General features: G+C 38.5%; 1 protein-coding gene across 1 annotated transcript in view; it reads right to left on the bottom strand.

The window, feature by feature from the left end:
* LOC147892183 (MADS-box protein J2-like) overlaps positions 1-12,102 on the bottom strand; it is a 72,997-nt gene that overhangs the window by 43,628 nt on the left and 17,267 nt on the right. Inside the window, exons 2-5 of the mRNA XM_087388226.1 lie at positions 5,125-5,203; positions 4,767-4,822; positions 4,577-4,676; positions 4,405-4,446 (exon numbers count right to left, since the gene is read on the bottom strand). Of these exons, the coding sequence (XP_087244352.1) occupies positions 4,405-4,446; positions 4,577-4,676; positions 4,767-4,822; positions 5,125-5,202 (276 nt within the window). The 5' untranslated portion in view covers position 5,203. The remainder of the gene's footprint in view (positions 1-4,404; positions 4,447-4,576; positions 4,677-4,766; positions 4,823-5,124; positions 5,204-12,102) is intronic.

The following is a 12,102-nucleotide window of genomic DNA, read 5'->3' as shown; positions in this document are numbered from 1 at the left end:
TGAAGTAAAGAAAGGGATGATAATGATTGAACATTGTCCCACTTCTCAGATGATTGCAGATATTCTCACTAAAGGCCTTAGTGAGGCACGCTTCACAGTGCTACGATCAGAACTTAGAGCTCTTCTAGCAATAATTGTAAAAATGATCAACTTGTATACTTGTATATAGGAGCTCAAGTTTTTCTCTTCTCCTCCCCAAGGGTTTTTTTTCATCCGTAGCTAAAGACCTTTGTTTGAGTGGGGGTATTAGAGCTATATATAGCTTTCCCTAACTTGAACTAGTCTCACCTATATATGTGTAGCTAGTGATCAATATGAATAAGTCTTTGGGAGTCTATTTGGTGTGTCTATTGTCTCTTCTTCTTCTCTCTCAACACGCACTAGCAGCAGCCAATGCAGCAAAGGCAGAATCTTGATGTGATGTTGACGTGCGATTGGCATAGGAGATAACTTCCTTGTTGGAAGTGCCAATGATTGGATGGCTGGAATTAATTCTAGCATACTAAGGACCTTGAGTATTCCATTATGAGTATGGTGCTATGCCCAAGTAGTACAAGCTTGACTTTTTATTATCAACCATCACACCATTTATTGATAGCTTTATTGATGGACTCATTGCACCTGTAAGTGCTTTACCCATCTATAGATGTGCTCAATATGTAGACAACATGTATATCCTCTTTTTTTGTGTGGCACCATGCATATAGAGATATTTTTTCTATGCATGCCCTGCATAAGTTTTTCTATGGGTTCCCTGCATGTGTTTTGTAAGAAAACAATACAACGTCTGTGCTCAATAGATAACAGGATCTCGTATGCAAGAGAGAAAAACAGATAGTATGGAGAATCGAAAATTTGATTATTCTAAAACTGATACAATAGATGGCGCTACCTCCTAGCCGTGTGCTCCTATGTGAGAAGCTTCGATGGCGTGCTGGATACAGTAGAGGACGGAGACTGGATGCAAAGGAATCAGGGTTGCTGTAGCCAGTGATAATGATGGGCTTCATGGGCTTGCTCTTATATAGCCACCAATCATAGTCGGTTAGACTCAATTGGGAGGCCAACCCAGTTGGCCCAAAACGACCGATTGGAGGTCGGTCCTAGGCCACCAACCACACGTTAGAACCATGGCGCAAAATAGAGCAACTGACCTACCATTCGGCCCAGAGCCATCCAAGATTATCTAGGGCTCCAAACGGGCCTTGCAACTTGAGAGTGAGCTGCCTCGAGAAATGATCCATCTACCCTTAGTGCGGTCAGTCATGGGATGCCTTCCCACACTTGCATGTAGCCTAGTTGGTAGTGTACCAACTCTATCTAAAGCCGTCTAGCCATCAGGCCACACATGGCCCCCATCTGGTGTCCAAACCAGGACCTACCGGATAACTGAGCTACTCAAATGCCTTCTCCTCATATGGGGGGCTTACAAGTGGAGTTAGCTGGTTCCCGTGTAGTTACACAAGAGTGGAGCATTGATATATAACATGTTTTTCTTTCTTGTGATAAGTAAGCATCCGCATACTTATTAACACTATATTTATCAATGGTTTTCATTAATATCTACATATATGCAGGTTTAAGAAATGATGTTTTCCATAGTTTTATGATCATCATGTTCATAATAAAGTCAAGAATAAGTCAAATGGTTGCTGATATCCTTACCAATGGACTTGTATAATGGATGAAATGGTTGATGACGTGCTTATGAATGTGCTTGTCCAACACATGAAATGGTTGCTATCTTTGTATGAATTGAATTGTTCAAAGAACAAAATGGTTTTGCTACAACTCTAATCAGAGGACTTAGTGATAATTCACTTCTATCTGCAATCAACTTGGAATGATTACATTTTCCTTTCATAATAGTCTAGATGTGCTATACCATCTTTGTCTGTATTTCACATAGCATGTTCAACTCATGGATTATGAATACCATTTTATCAGTTATGCAACACATAGCATATCTAACACATGGTCTATAGTCATCTTTGTACATATTTCATATAGATTGTACTAGAAATGTTTTTCCCTTGTACTCCCCAAGGGCTTTTTCAATCATAGATAGAGACCCTAATTTGAGTGGAGATGTTAGAACTATATATATCTCACCCTAAACAACCTAGTAACTATACATACCTATGAACTGCCATTGATCCTCATTGCTTTGGAAGCAACTTGTCAAGACATTGAGAATATTGATAACGGCACTAGATTTGATAACAAAGGTGTAACCCTTGGGAACTATCAGTACTTTGTTCGATGATCAGAACCTAGGATGTGATACACTATATCGTTCTACGGTCTCCTTCTAAGTCTCCACCTACACATTTGAAGACTTCTTTTGACTATATCATTTATATGAATTGGATAAAGAAGAGTTTCCCTTTTCTTCTATAATATACTTTAATCACGGTTTTCTCAAAGATAAATATAATATTATTACCTTATCATTCTCAAGTATACTTGTATTCCGGATGCGCGGATATTGAGGTATTCTGGATGCCCACTCCATTTGTCTAATTTTTGCAAGGTTGCAGATCTGGATCATGATGATAACTGCTACAATAATATGGCTACCATAACACTATTGGATTTGGAGGGAAACACTTTGGATCGATTCCATCAAGTAATTATAGTATTTATCATAGTATGTTTATTTTCCTTTATTACCGACACGTTATATCATGATGAAGGCATATTGACTGCACGGAACTTCACATGGTAGTGATCACGAGCTTTAACAAGGTAGTGATGGCAGTTCTTATATTGGTCACTCTGTGCCATCGGCCACTCCTTTACAGTGTGACATTCTTACAAAAAGTCTTTCAAAATTTTGGAATTAAGTTCAATATCTTCATAATATGTATTGTATCATATTGACACACAAACTGCATTGTATATATATTTGCACTATACCACGATGCACTTCACGATCTGCACTGTATATATCTCCACTGTACCACGATGCACTTCACAAAGCGCACTATATGTATCTACATTGTACCACAATGTACTTCACAATCCGAATTGTATATATCTTAAACAAGGTTTATGACCACTACTTTACATTTTGCTTGGATATTTATATAGTGGCTTAGGTGTTTCCCCTGTACTACCCTAGGGTTTTTCCATCTGTAGCCAAAGGGCCTAGTTTGAGCTGGGGTATTGGAGCTATATATAACTCGCCTTAACTCAACTTAGTCCTAATCTATATATATGTCCATGATATTACATGAATACACTCTTACTTCTGGGAGCAATCTTGTGTCTCAATCCTCTCTCCCTCTTCTTCTAACAAAACCCATGTGCTATGCTTACATATTTGTGAGTGATCCCCCTAGGGTGGGACTGAGAGGGACATCTAGTTGCTTGGGGCCTTGAACTATTCACAAGTCACCCCGTAGCTTGATGAAAACAATGTGGACTACTTCTTTGCTTTCTTGCTATGATATTTGTGTTGTTTTCTTTCAGTGGAGCATGCAATTTGGTATCATTTTCCCGTTAGTCCTTGTCAATCCTTATAGCTATGATATAAGGAGTAATTTGTTTCCCAAAAGTGCTATTGCATGACCTAAACTCTTTGGATATGATATTTGGCACCCAAAGTGAATGAATGAAATTGGATATCAAGAAAGGAGGAACACATGATGAGGATCAAAATCTAAAAAGGAGTTACTTCTCTCTCTCTTCCGTAATCCCTTTCCCCTTCCTTACATATGTAAGCCATCTTTACCATCGGAGAAGAAGTGGATGGGAGATAACCTTGACTTTTAGGCATAATGGATACCAGATACATGCCTAGCAAGTGCTCGTCCATGTGATGGGTTTTCCACATTGCCAACCAATACATCATATAGAGCTGATTGAGGATGTTAATAATCTCATCTATGTCCCAAAGAGAGTGTGACTCCAAATGGGATCTTAGTCATACCCATGCTAACTTCAAGTAACTCACATTTGACACATGACAAAACTTGATATGAACACTTCCTAACACATGGAATTTTCTTCGTACAACTCTAGTTTCATTACAAGCTTTTTGCCCCCTTTTGTTGTAGGCGTGATAGCTCCCCCAATGGGGGTGGCCATGATGAAATTATTCTACTAGAAAATGGCACGTGATGAAACCCTGGGTGATTTTCCTTTTGCCAACTATCCAAGCCACTGGTAGCAAGGGACAGGTGTAAGTATCAATCAAGATGATGAATGCTTGGTAGCAAGGGACACGTGTAAGTTTCAATCAAGATAATGAATGCATGGAAAGCGACACATCAGCATAGAGGCACTACCTTATAATACACTACCAACGTTTATAAAATCGCATATAGGACAACATGAGGACCTTGGAGAACGCATTCTTTCTATGTCTTTAGCACTTCAAAAATTAGAAAAGAGAAGTACCTTTTCCTTGAGGTCCTCCAGCTGCTCAAAAACCAGTTCCGCCTGTATCATTACCGATATGGAAACTTCTTACGAAATGAATCAAGAAAAAAGAAAGGACTACCGTTGCCAAGCTGCTATTGGGTGCCAAAAAGTTAAAATCTTCCGTCGAGGAAACTAATTTTTTACTTACCTTCTTCTTACGAATACGTCCTAAGCCCTCGTGTAATTTATGCTCTAATTGTATTAACTCCTTTACTGATAGCTTCTCAAGGTCATCGCCCATAAGGTTTCTGTAAACAAGAAAACATTGAAAACATACTGGAAACATAACAACAGGAGAGCTGTCGAAACTGAAATTGCTTCTCTGGGTATCATAATACCGCTGCAATAGCTTCAATTTCTCAGTATATTTGGTCAACCGGTCGGCCTCATGATCCTGCATCATTTCGGATTGTCAGCGACATATAGCCGTCCATTTAGCGGAAAATCTCTAAAGCATACGAAACTGTGTTCATGAAGTTTGAGGTTCGAGAGCAGCTACATTTATTACATCACAAATGCACCCTGAAAGTGTATTCCACAGTTTCCTCGAGTTGTACCTGTTTTCTCAAATGACGACTACAACGAAATTTTCGTGAACTATTCGCATATAACCTGAATCTTTGACGTGATTTGAGGCAGAAATGGAAGAGTACTCAACAGAATAACTTAGCAGTTCGAAAGGATATATCTACTCACATTCGAGCAATTCAGCAGCATTTCTGGAGACTCGGGTTCCTCATGACACTTCACGTACCTCTCCAATATTTCCTGCATGCTGAATTTCCATCACACAAAGCTGTTGTCAGCAAGATTTCACAGCGCCACAGTACTCACACAAGAACTTCGTGTGACATAGGCCACTAATTTGCACGAGATGCGTGGCATTGTATTCGAATGCGAAAAGTATTGGTAGCAAAATATGTCCCCCTACTCAAAATATATTATCAAGAGTATTATACTTGGGGAAAAAAGCTGTAAAATCATCTTAAACTGATCTATCTCTTCTGCTGCCGTGGAAAATTGACAGTTTCCATGATACATATATCTATTATACATTAACGAAGCAAAATGACTGCTGTAAATACAGGTGGCAGAACCAAGAAACTAACCTTAATGAAACTCCCTTCAAACTACACCTCACAAAGACTAGACTTGACGGACTTAAACACATTTTTGTATTTCTTCTTATTTGCAGCTAAGTACGTTTCTATGTAAACAAATCACCAAATCCTTTGCATTTCTACAAAGATGCCACCAAAGAATGGACTAGGATAGATGTATCATGTAGTCAAAAGCTATTTGGGACATAACTATTAGCAATTGCTTTTAGGGGTGCTATTAGCTATTAAGTGTAACTAGCATAGCTATTACATGCTCCCTAGAACTCGATTGTTATGAATGAAGGCACGATAAAAACTTTGTTGCAAGAGCTAAAGTAATGCCAAGGAAGAGAAAAAAAAAACTAGATTTAGTGTTTGCGATTTCGGATGGGATATAAGAAAGTAGGAAGGAGAAAACATAAGAGTTGAGGTTTTTCATCAACCAACATAGGCATAGTTGCAAAGGCACATCAAAAGGAAGGAAAAGATTAAAGAAAGGAAGTTAGGCTCTGCAATGTCAAGTTCACTTTAAGGTGATAAGGACAATTCCAGATCGTGAAAAAGTACTCCACCAAAGCTTATGTATTTCTTCTCATTTGCACCTAGCTATGTTTCTAGGTAAATAAATCACCAAATCTTTTTCATTTCTACAAAGGTGCTAGAGGGGTGTTATTAGCTATTAGGTGTAACTAGCATAGCTATTACATGCTCCCTAGAATTCCATTCTTATGAAGGCATGACAAGAACTTTGTAGCAAGAGCTAAAGTAATGCCATGGAAGAGAAGAAAGAAACTAGACTTTTTTAAAAGAGTTTGCAATTGGATGAGATATAAGAAATTAGGAAGGAGAAAACATAAAAGTTGAGGGTTTTCATATACCAACATAGGCATGGTTGCAAAGGCCCATCAAAAGGAAGGAATAGATTTAAAAAAGGAGGTTAGTAAGGAGGTATGTTGTATCAGAGCTATACAATGTCAAGTTCAATTTAAGGTGATAAGGTCGTGAAGAAGTACTCGACTAACACTTACGAGTTACTAAAGGATCTTGGTAAAAATGAGTTGTTGAGCAAAGGTAGTACATTCTTACTAAATATTTTCTATCCTCACTATTAGTTTCAATGCTTAGCACCTCAAACCCTAGAAGGCCCCATGGAAAAGGATGTGATGAATATTGTGTGACTAGACATACCCTTGTTTTGGTATACACATGATGTTTGGGCACTCCAAGTCATATAGATATTTGTTTTTGGTACTTTGCTTTTGGGTTTCCAATCCTAAATCATCGCTTTTTCCACATGGATGTACTTGGAAGTTTTCGACCTCAAGACATTTGTAAACCTCCAATTAGCTAGAGGCAGTGAGCATTTATTTTAAGACTAGAAGAAAGTTAAGATCCATGGTGGAGTCACATTGGCCTCCCAAAATAGAGTGCATATTCCTACTTTCTAGATTTGTAAAGAAGTGTTATTTTTGTATTGATCTCAACTCATAGTATGCCTTCGAGCCTTAAATATGGCCACGATATTATATGGGTAGTCATGGCCTTATGTGAGAGCACTAATGCTAGAGTGTGCAAGGGGCATGGGGTGCCAACTCCCTTTAGTAAGAAAACCTATCAAGATCTTGAGTATGAGATGAATTTAACAATATGCAATTAGTAGAAATCATTCAAATTAACATGGTTGTGTATTACACTAAAAGAGCTTCAAGTATGTCTTTACACCTTGAAATTCGGGTAACACATGAAAAAGTTATATTATTTTGAAAGGAGATGGGTTTTCATAATTTAGTGTTTAAGAAAAAAAAACAGTCATCCAAAAGACCCCCCCCTTAGGCCTCACATATTATGAAAAATATGTACAAATCTTAAAATCTTGCATATTTTTCAAGGTATATACCTTATATTTTGTGGGAGGGGGGATATTAAATTTTCATACTTTTCCCTTGCATATTTGAATTTTTAAAGGAAATGCATTCATATTATATATGGACCTTGGCCCCCCATACCCTGGATTTTGGACAAGGGTAGTAACATATTACATTTTGAGTTGGTGCCCCAGGGCAAGGGGTAGCTAAGAAGTTTAATAGTAGCATCTCTAGGATATATGCACCCTCTTTGGTCTTTACAAAGATAATAAGCTAGTTTAAGTTGTAAAGCCTGCACTAGGTCAAGGGTCACCTTTGCATCATACCCACCTTAATTTATGTAGATGATGTAGTGTAGATATGAACCAAAACCGTAGAACTATCGATGCATTGGATAGCTAATTTGTATGTCATTTATAACAATCGAGATAAAATGTTCAATCTAAGTAAAACCAAGTTTATTACCTTCAATAGAAATAAGGCTCAATGAGAATCCCTCGCACATTCAAGGGAGCTAGTTAAGATTGCTAGGTCACATTTATACCATGAAATTCATAGCATAGTCATGATTGACCAAAGGGTGTGCTTTCTTGTTGAGATTATAGACAAAACACATCATGAAATCCCTTTTCTGTGATTCTATTGTTGCATAACGTGCCTTATATGCAAATGTTTTTCGACCATCAAGATGATATATAATGATGAAGGTCACTAGAGATTTCCATGGGCAGTCCTTTTTGTCATCTATGTAGCTTAGAACCAAGGGAGACAAGAAGTGTTGATATGCATGAGTATCTATGATGGTATCTCTTCTACGCAAAAGGGTTAATGGAAAGAGGCCATGGAAGCTGAATATGATTCTTTAATCTCTAAAGGTACATGGGTTCTTACTGAACTACCTCCTGGTCGTACTCCTATCAAATGTAAGTGGGTTCATAAAACCAAAACCAAAGCCGATGGTTCTTTTGACAAGTTTAAAGCTCGTCTGGTTGCAAAAGGATACTCACAAAACACAGGAGTTGATTATCAACATGCATTTTCACCTATTGTTCATAGTGAAGGCATTTGAGTACTCGAATTTTGCTACTCAATTTGATTTTGGGATTCATCAAATGGATGTGAAAATTGCTTTTCTTAATGGAGATCTTAAAGAGGAGATTTATATGGAGCAGCCAGAAGGATTCACCAAATGGATGTGAAAACCGTTTTTCTTAATGGAGATCTTAAAGAAGAGATTTATATGGAGGAGCCAGAAGGGTTCATACTTCCTGGTTAGGACCATCTTGTTTGTTGCCTTCATCATGCTCTCTAGGGTCTAAGACAAAGCCTCCCATTCTTGGTACATGAAAATTGATTAGTTTCTCACATCTCAAGGTTTCAACTCTTGTGTCTCTGACCCCAACTTATATGTCAAACGTGATGGTGTCGTTTTTGTTATCCTAGCTCTTTATATGGATATCACCATACTTGTCTCCAACAATCACGGTTTTCTGCAACATGTTAAGAAAATTCTATCCTCAACATTTGATATGGTTGATCTTATCCAGCATCCATGGGTCAAACGGAGCGGACCAATGGCCTCCTTCGTAAAACCATGGGAAAAATGGCCACAGGGAACAGGAGCCAGTGGGATCATAAGGTCACAAAAGCCGTATGGGCTTACAACATCACTCATAAAACATCTACAAGTCACACTCCTTTTGAGTTGGTATATGGTACTGAGGCCATTTTACCACTAGAGATAGAGATCCTAGCTTTGAGATTGGCACAAGAATAGAGCATGACAGAAGATGAACATGTAGAGGCCCAGTTGGTGCAACTTGAGAAACTATATGAAACCCGATGCCATCACAAGGGAATTCTACTACTTTGACAAAAGAATTTCATTCAAGATACAGTTCAAAAGTTTGGTTTGATGAATGCTCACTCTACGAACAGTCCTAGTTCTCTTGTGAGCTCTAGCAAAAATACTCGATCGACTCATGATGTTGTGGCTTAACATCAACCCTATGCCAATCTTGTTGGTTGCCTAAAGTTTGTCAGATTGAACCCTAGACCAGATATTCTTTTTACCACCAATTTTCTTGGTCAATATCTGGTTGCTCCCTCAACACAACATTGGTTTGCAGCAAAACATGTTCTAAAGTATTTGAAAGGCACTTTCAACTTTGGATTAGTTTATCGACGTCACCTAGAATCATCTTTTGTGATGTCTCTTCATCTTTTGGCATATACAGATGCAAACTCGGCAAGCTCTCACTGCTCTATGCGATCTAGAAGTGGTAATTGTTTCTTTATCAATGGTTGCTTGGTCTCTTGGGCACAAAATCTGAGTATGTAATGGCCTCTCTAGTAGCTCCAAAACTGGTTTGGTTGCACCAATTTCTTATAGACATTGGACATCCTCCCACATCTAGTACTTCTCTAAGATATTGTGTCTCAGATGCTTGCGGACATTCTCACTAAAGGACTTTCAACATTTGTATATATATGCACATTTGCAGTGCTGGAAATTTATGATCAACATCACATACTTGTAAATAATTATAAAAATGCATCACTTCAACTCTATGATCAATTTCTATACTTGTATATAGGAGTTTGGTTTTTTTCCTTGTGCTCCCCAATGGTTTTTCCATCCGTAGTTATGAGTGGGGGGGTGTTAGAGATATATATCTCTCGCTTTAACTTGAATTGGGTCTCACCTATTTATGTGTAACTTGTGATCAATATGAATCAGTCTTTGGGAGTCAATTTGGTGCGTCTATCATCTCTTCTTCTTCTCTCTCAACATGAACTAGGTCTCACCTATATATGTGTACCTTGTGATCAATATGAATCAGTATTTGGGAGTCTATTTGGTGTGTCTATCATCTCTTCTTCTTCTCTCTCAACACATAGCACAAAGGATCATGTTGGGTAATCAAAAGAGGCTAGCTAGTAGCTTTTCTTGTGTCATCTTAAGTACTATCCAAAGCTCATGAGATTTTTTTCTACATCTTGCATCGTAATGGTACAAGCATGCTAGTTGACTATGGACCTATGGTTGACACGCCATGATGCACCTTGAGATAACATTTGTTGCACTTGACTTGCTGACGAAGAAGGTTTACTTCTCTCTAATTTCACGGATGTGTATTTCAAAAACCTCTTCTACTTGCTTGGTTTTTAATGGTTGATGAGCATGGCTAGGTGCACTTAAAGCTCGAGTACCTTGATTGATTCTTTCATGGTGATATAGGCTATATAATCATAAAACAAGTCTCTAAAATTCCCATAACCAATAAAAAGTATCTTAATCCCTTGCTACCTATTTAGAATTTCTCTGGTTAGTTCTCTTAGAGTCTCATTTTGCAATTTTCCATGTGTGAAACAGTTGAGACTACAAGTCTTGATGGAAGGAAAGTTGTGATGGTTCCATTAACTAGGGAATACAAATGGTGACAACAATGCTTATCATTGCCTAGCTCATGGCACTAATAACAAATATGCTACTTGTAATGCCTTTATTCTCCTGTGCATTGAGAAAACCCTCATACTTACCACTCTACTATTGATTTCCTATGAAGAGTGCTATTGGCCTTGCGATTCCCATGGGGTGAGGTCCCATCCTACTTGATTTTCAACTACATGTGAAGATAGTCTTCTATCATCACATGGAAGAGAGTATGTTCTATGTTTGCATAATGGGGGGGAAAAATGTTTAACTCGGGAAAGCGTACAAACATATTTGTTTTCCCATCATAAATATTGAAATTGAGCTTTCTTAAAAATCAAGACTTTGTGGGGTGGGGAGCTAGTCAGGTGGGCTTTGCTAATCTAGATAAGAGTAAAGATAGGATCAATGCTCCATCCTACCCATACTTTCTTCTCGAGCCTCTTGATTGCACTCCCTAGTTTCACAATCCTTCTCTCCTTTACCTTCTCAATATGCATGGGACCATCATGAGAGCAGAATCAATCATTTATGTTTGCAATTATGTCATTGTCTGCATTGTGGCTAGTAGACTAGCTAGTGCAATTTGGTTCTTTAAATATGGGTTTGACTATGGATATGGGCACCACTTTGTCATCTCAATTAAACTGACATGTGCCTTTTTCCTCAATCATGACCAATTAGGGGAGAATTGGGGTACCCAAAGGGCCTCGAATTAGTGTTTCTTGATTTCAAGGGATTAGTGAGGTATTTGAGGTGTACCAATGGGAGTGCTCCTTTTTCTTGGGCAATGCCATGTTGAGGTGGAGGGTGGTGAGAGTGCTCTCAACGGAAGCAAGAATGGAAGAAGGAGAGAGAGAGAGAGACAGAGACAGAGAGCCACACAAGTTTTGGTTGGTGCAGAACCACCCTAATCTTCTTTTTCATTCATTTATATATGTGTTTGAGTATTGTACATAACCGGGGTGAAGGCAAAGTGACCTTTAACCCCCACAACCTCCCACTTAAAGGACAATGTGCCTTTAAGGGAGAACAACTAGTGAGCATACTATCCAATGCCCATCAATACATGACAATACTCAAACCGCTGACTAGGTAGACTCTTCATCAGCATATCTACAGGGTTATCATCTGTATAAACCTTGACAAGCTCTATGCGCTTGTCCTCAAGTACCTCCCTGATGAAATGGTACCTGACCTCAATGTGTTTGGTCTTTGCATGAAAGACCGGATTTCGTGCTAGCTAAATAGCACTCATGGAATCACTATGCAA

The sequence above is a fragment of the Dipteris shenzhenensis genome, chromosome 17 (assembly GCF_047967505.1).
Source record: "Dipteris shenzhenensis isolate YYH24624 ecotype China chromosome 17, Dip_SZ_1.0, whole genome shotgun sequence".
NCBI classification, from domain to species: domain Eukaryota; kingdom Viridiplantae; phylum Streptophyta; class Polypodiopsida; order Gleicheniales; family Dipteridaceae; genus Dipteris; species Dipteris shenzhenensis.
The sequence above is the reverse complement of the archived record's forward strand: the minus strand, read 5'-3'. Positions and strand labels throughout refer to the sequence as shown.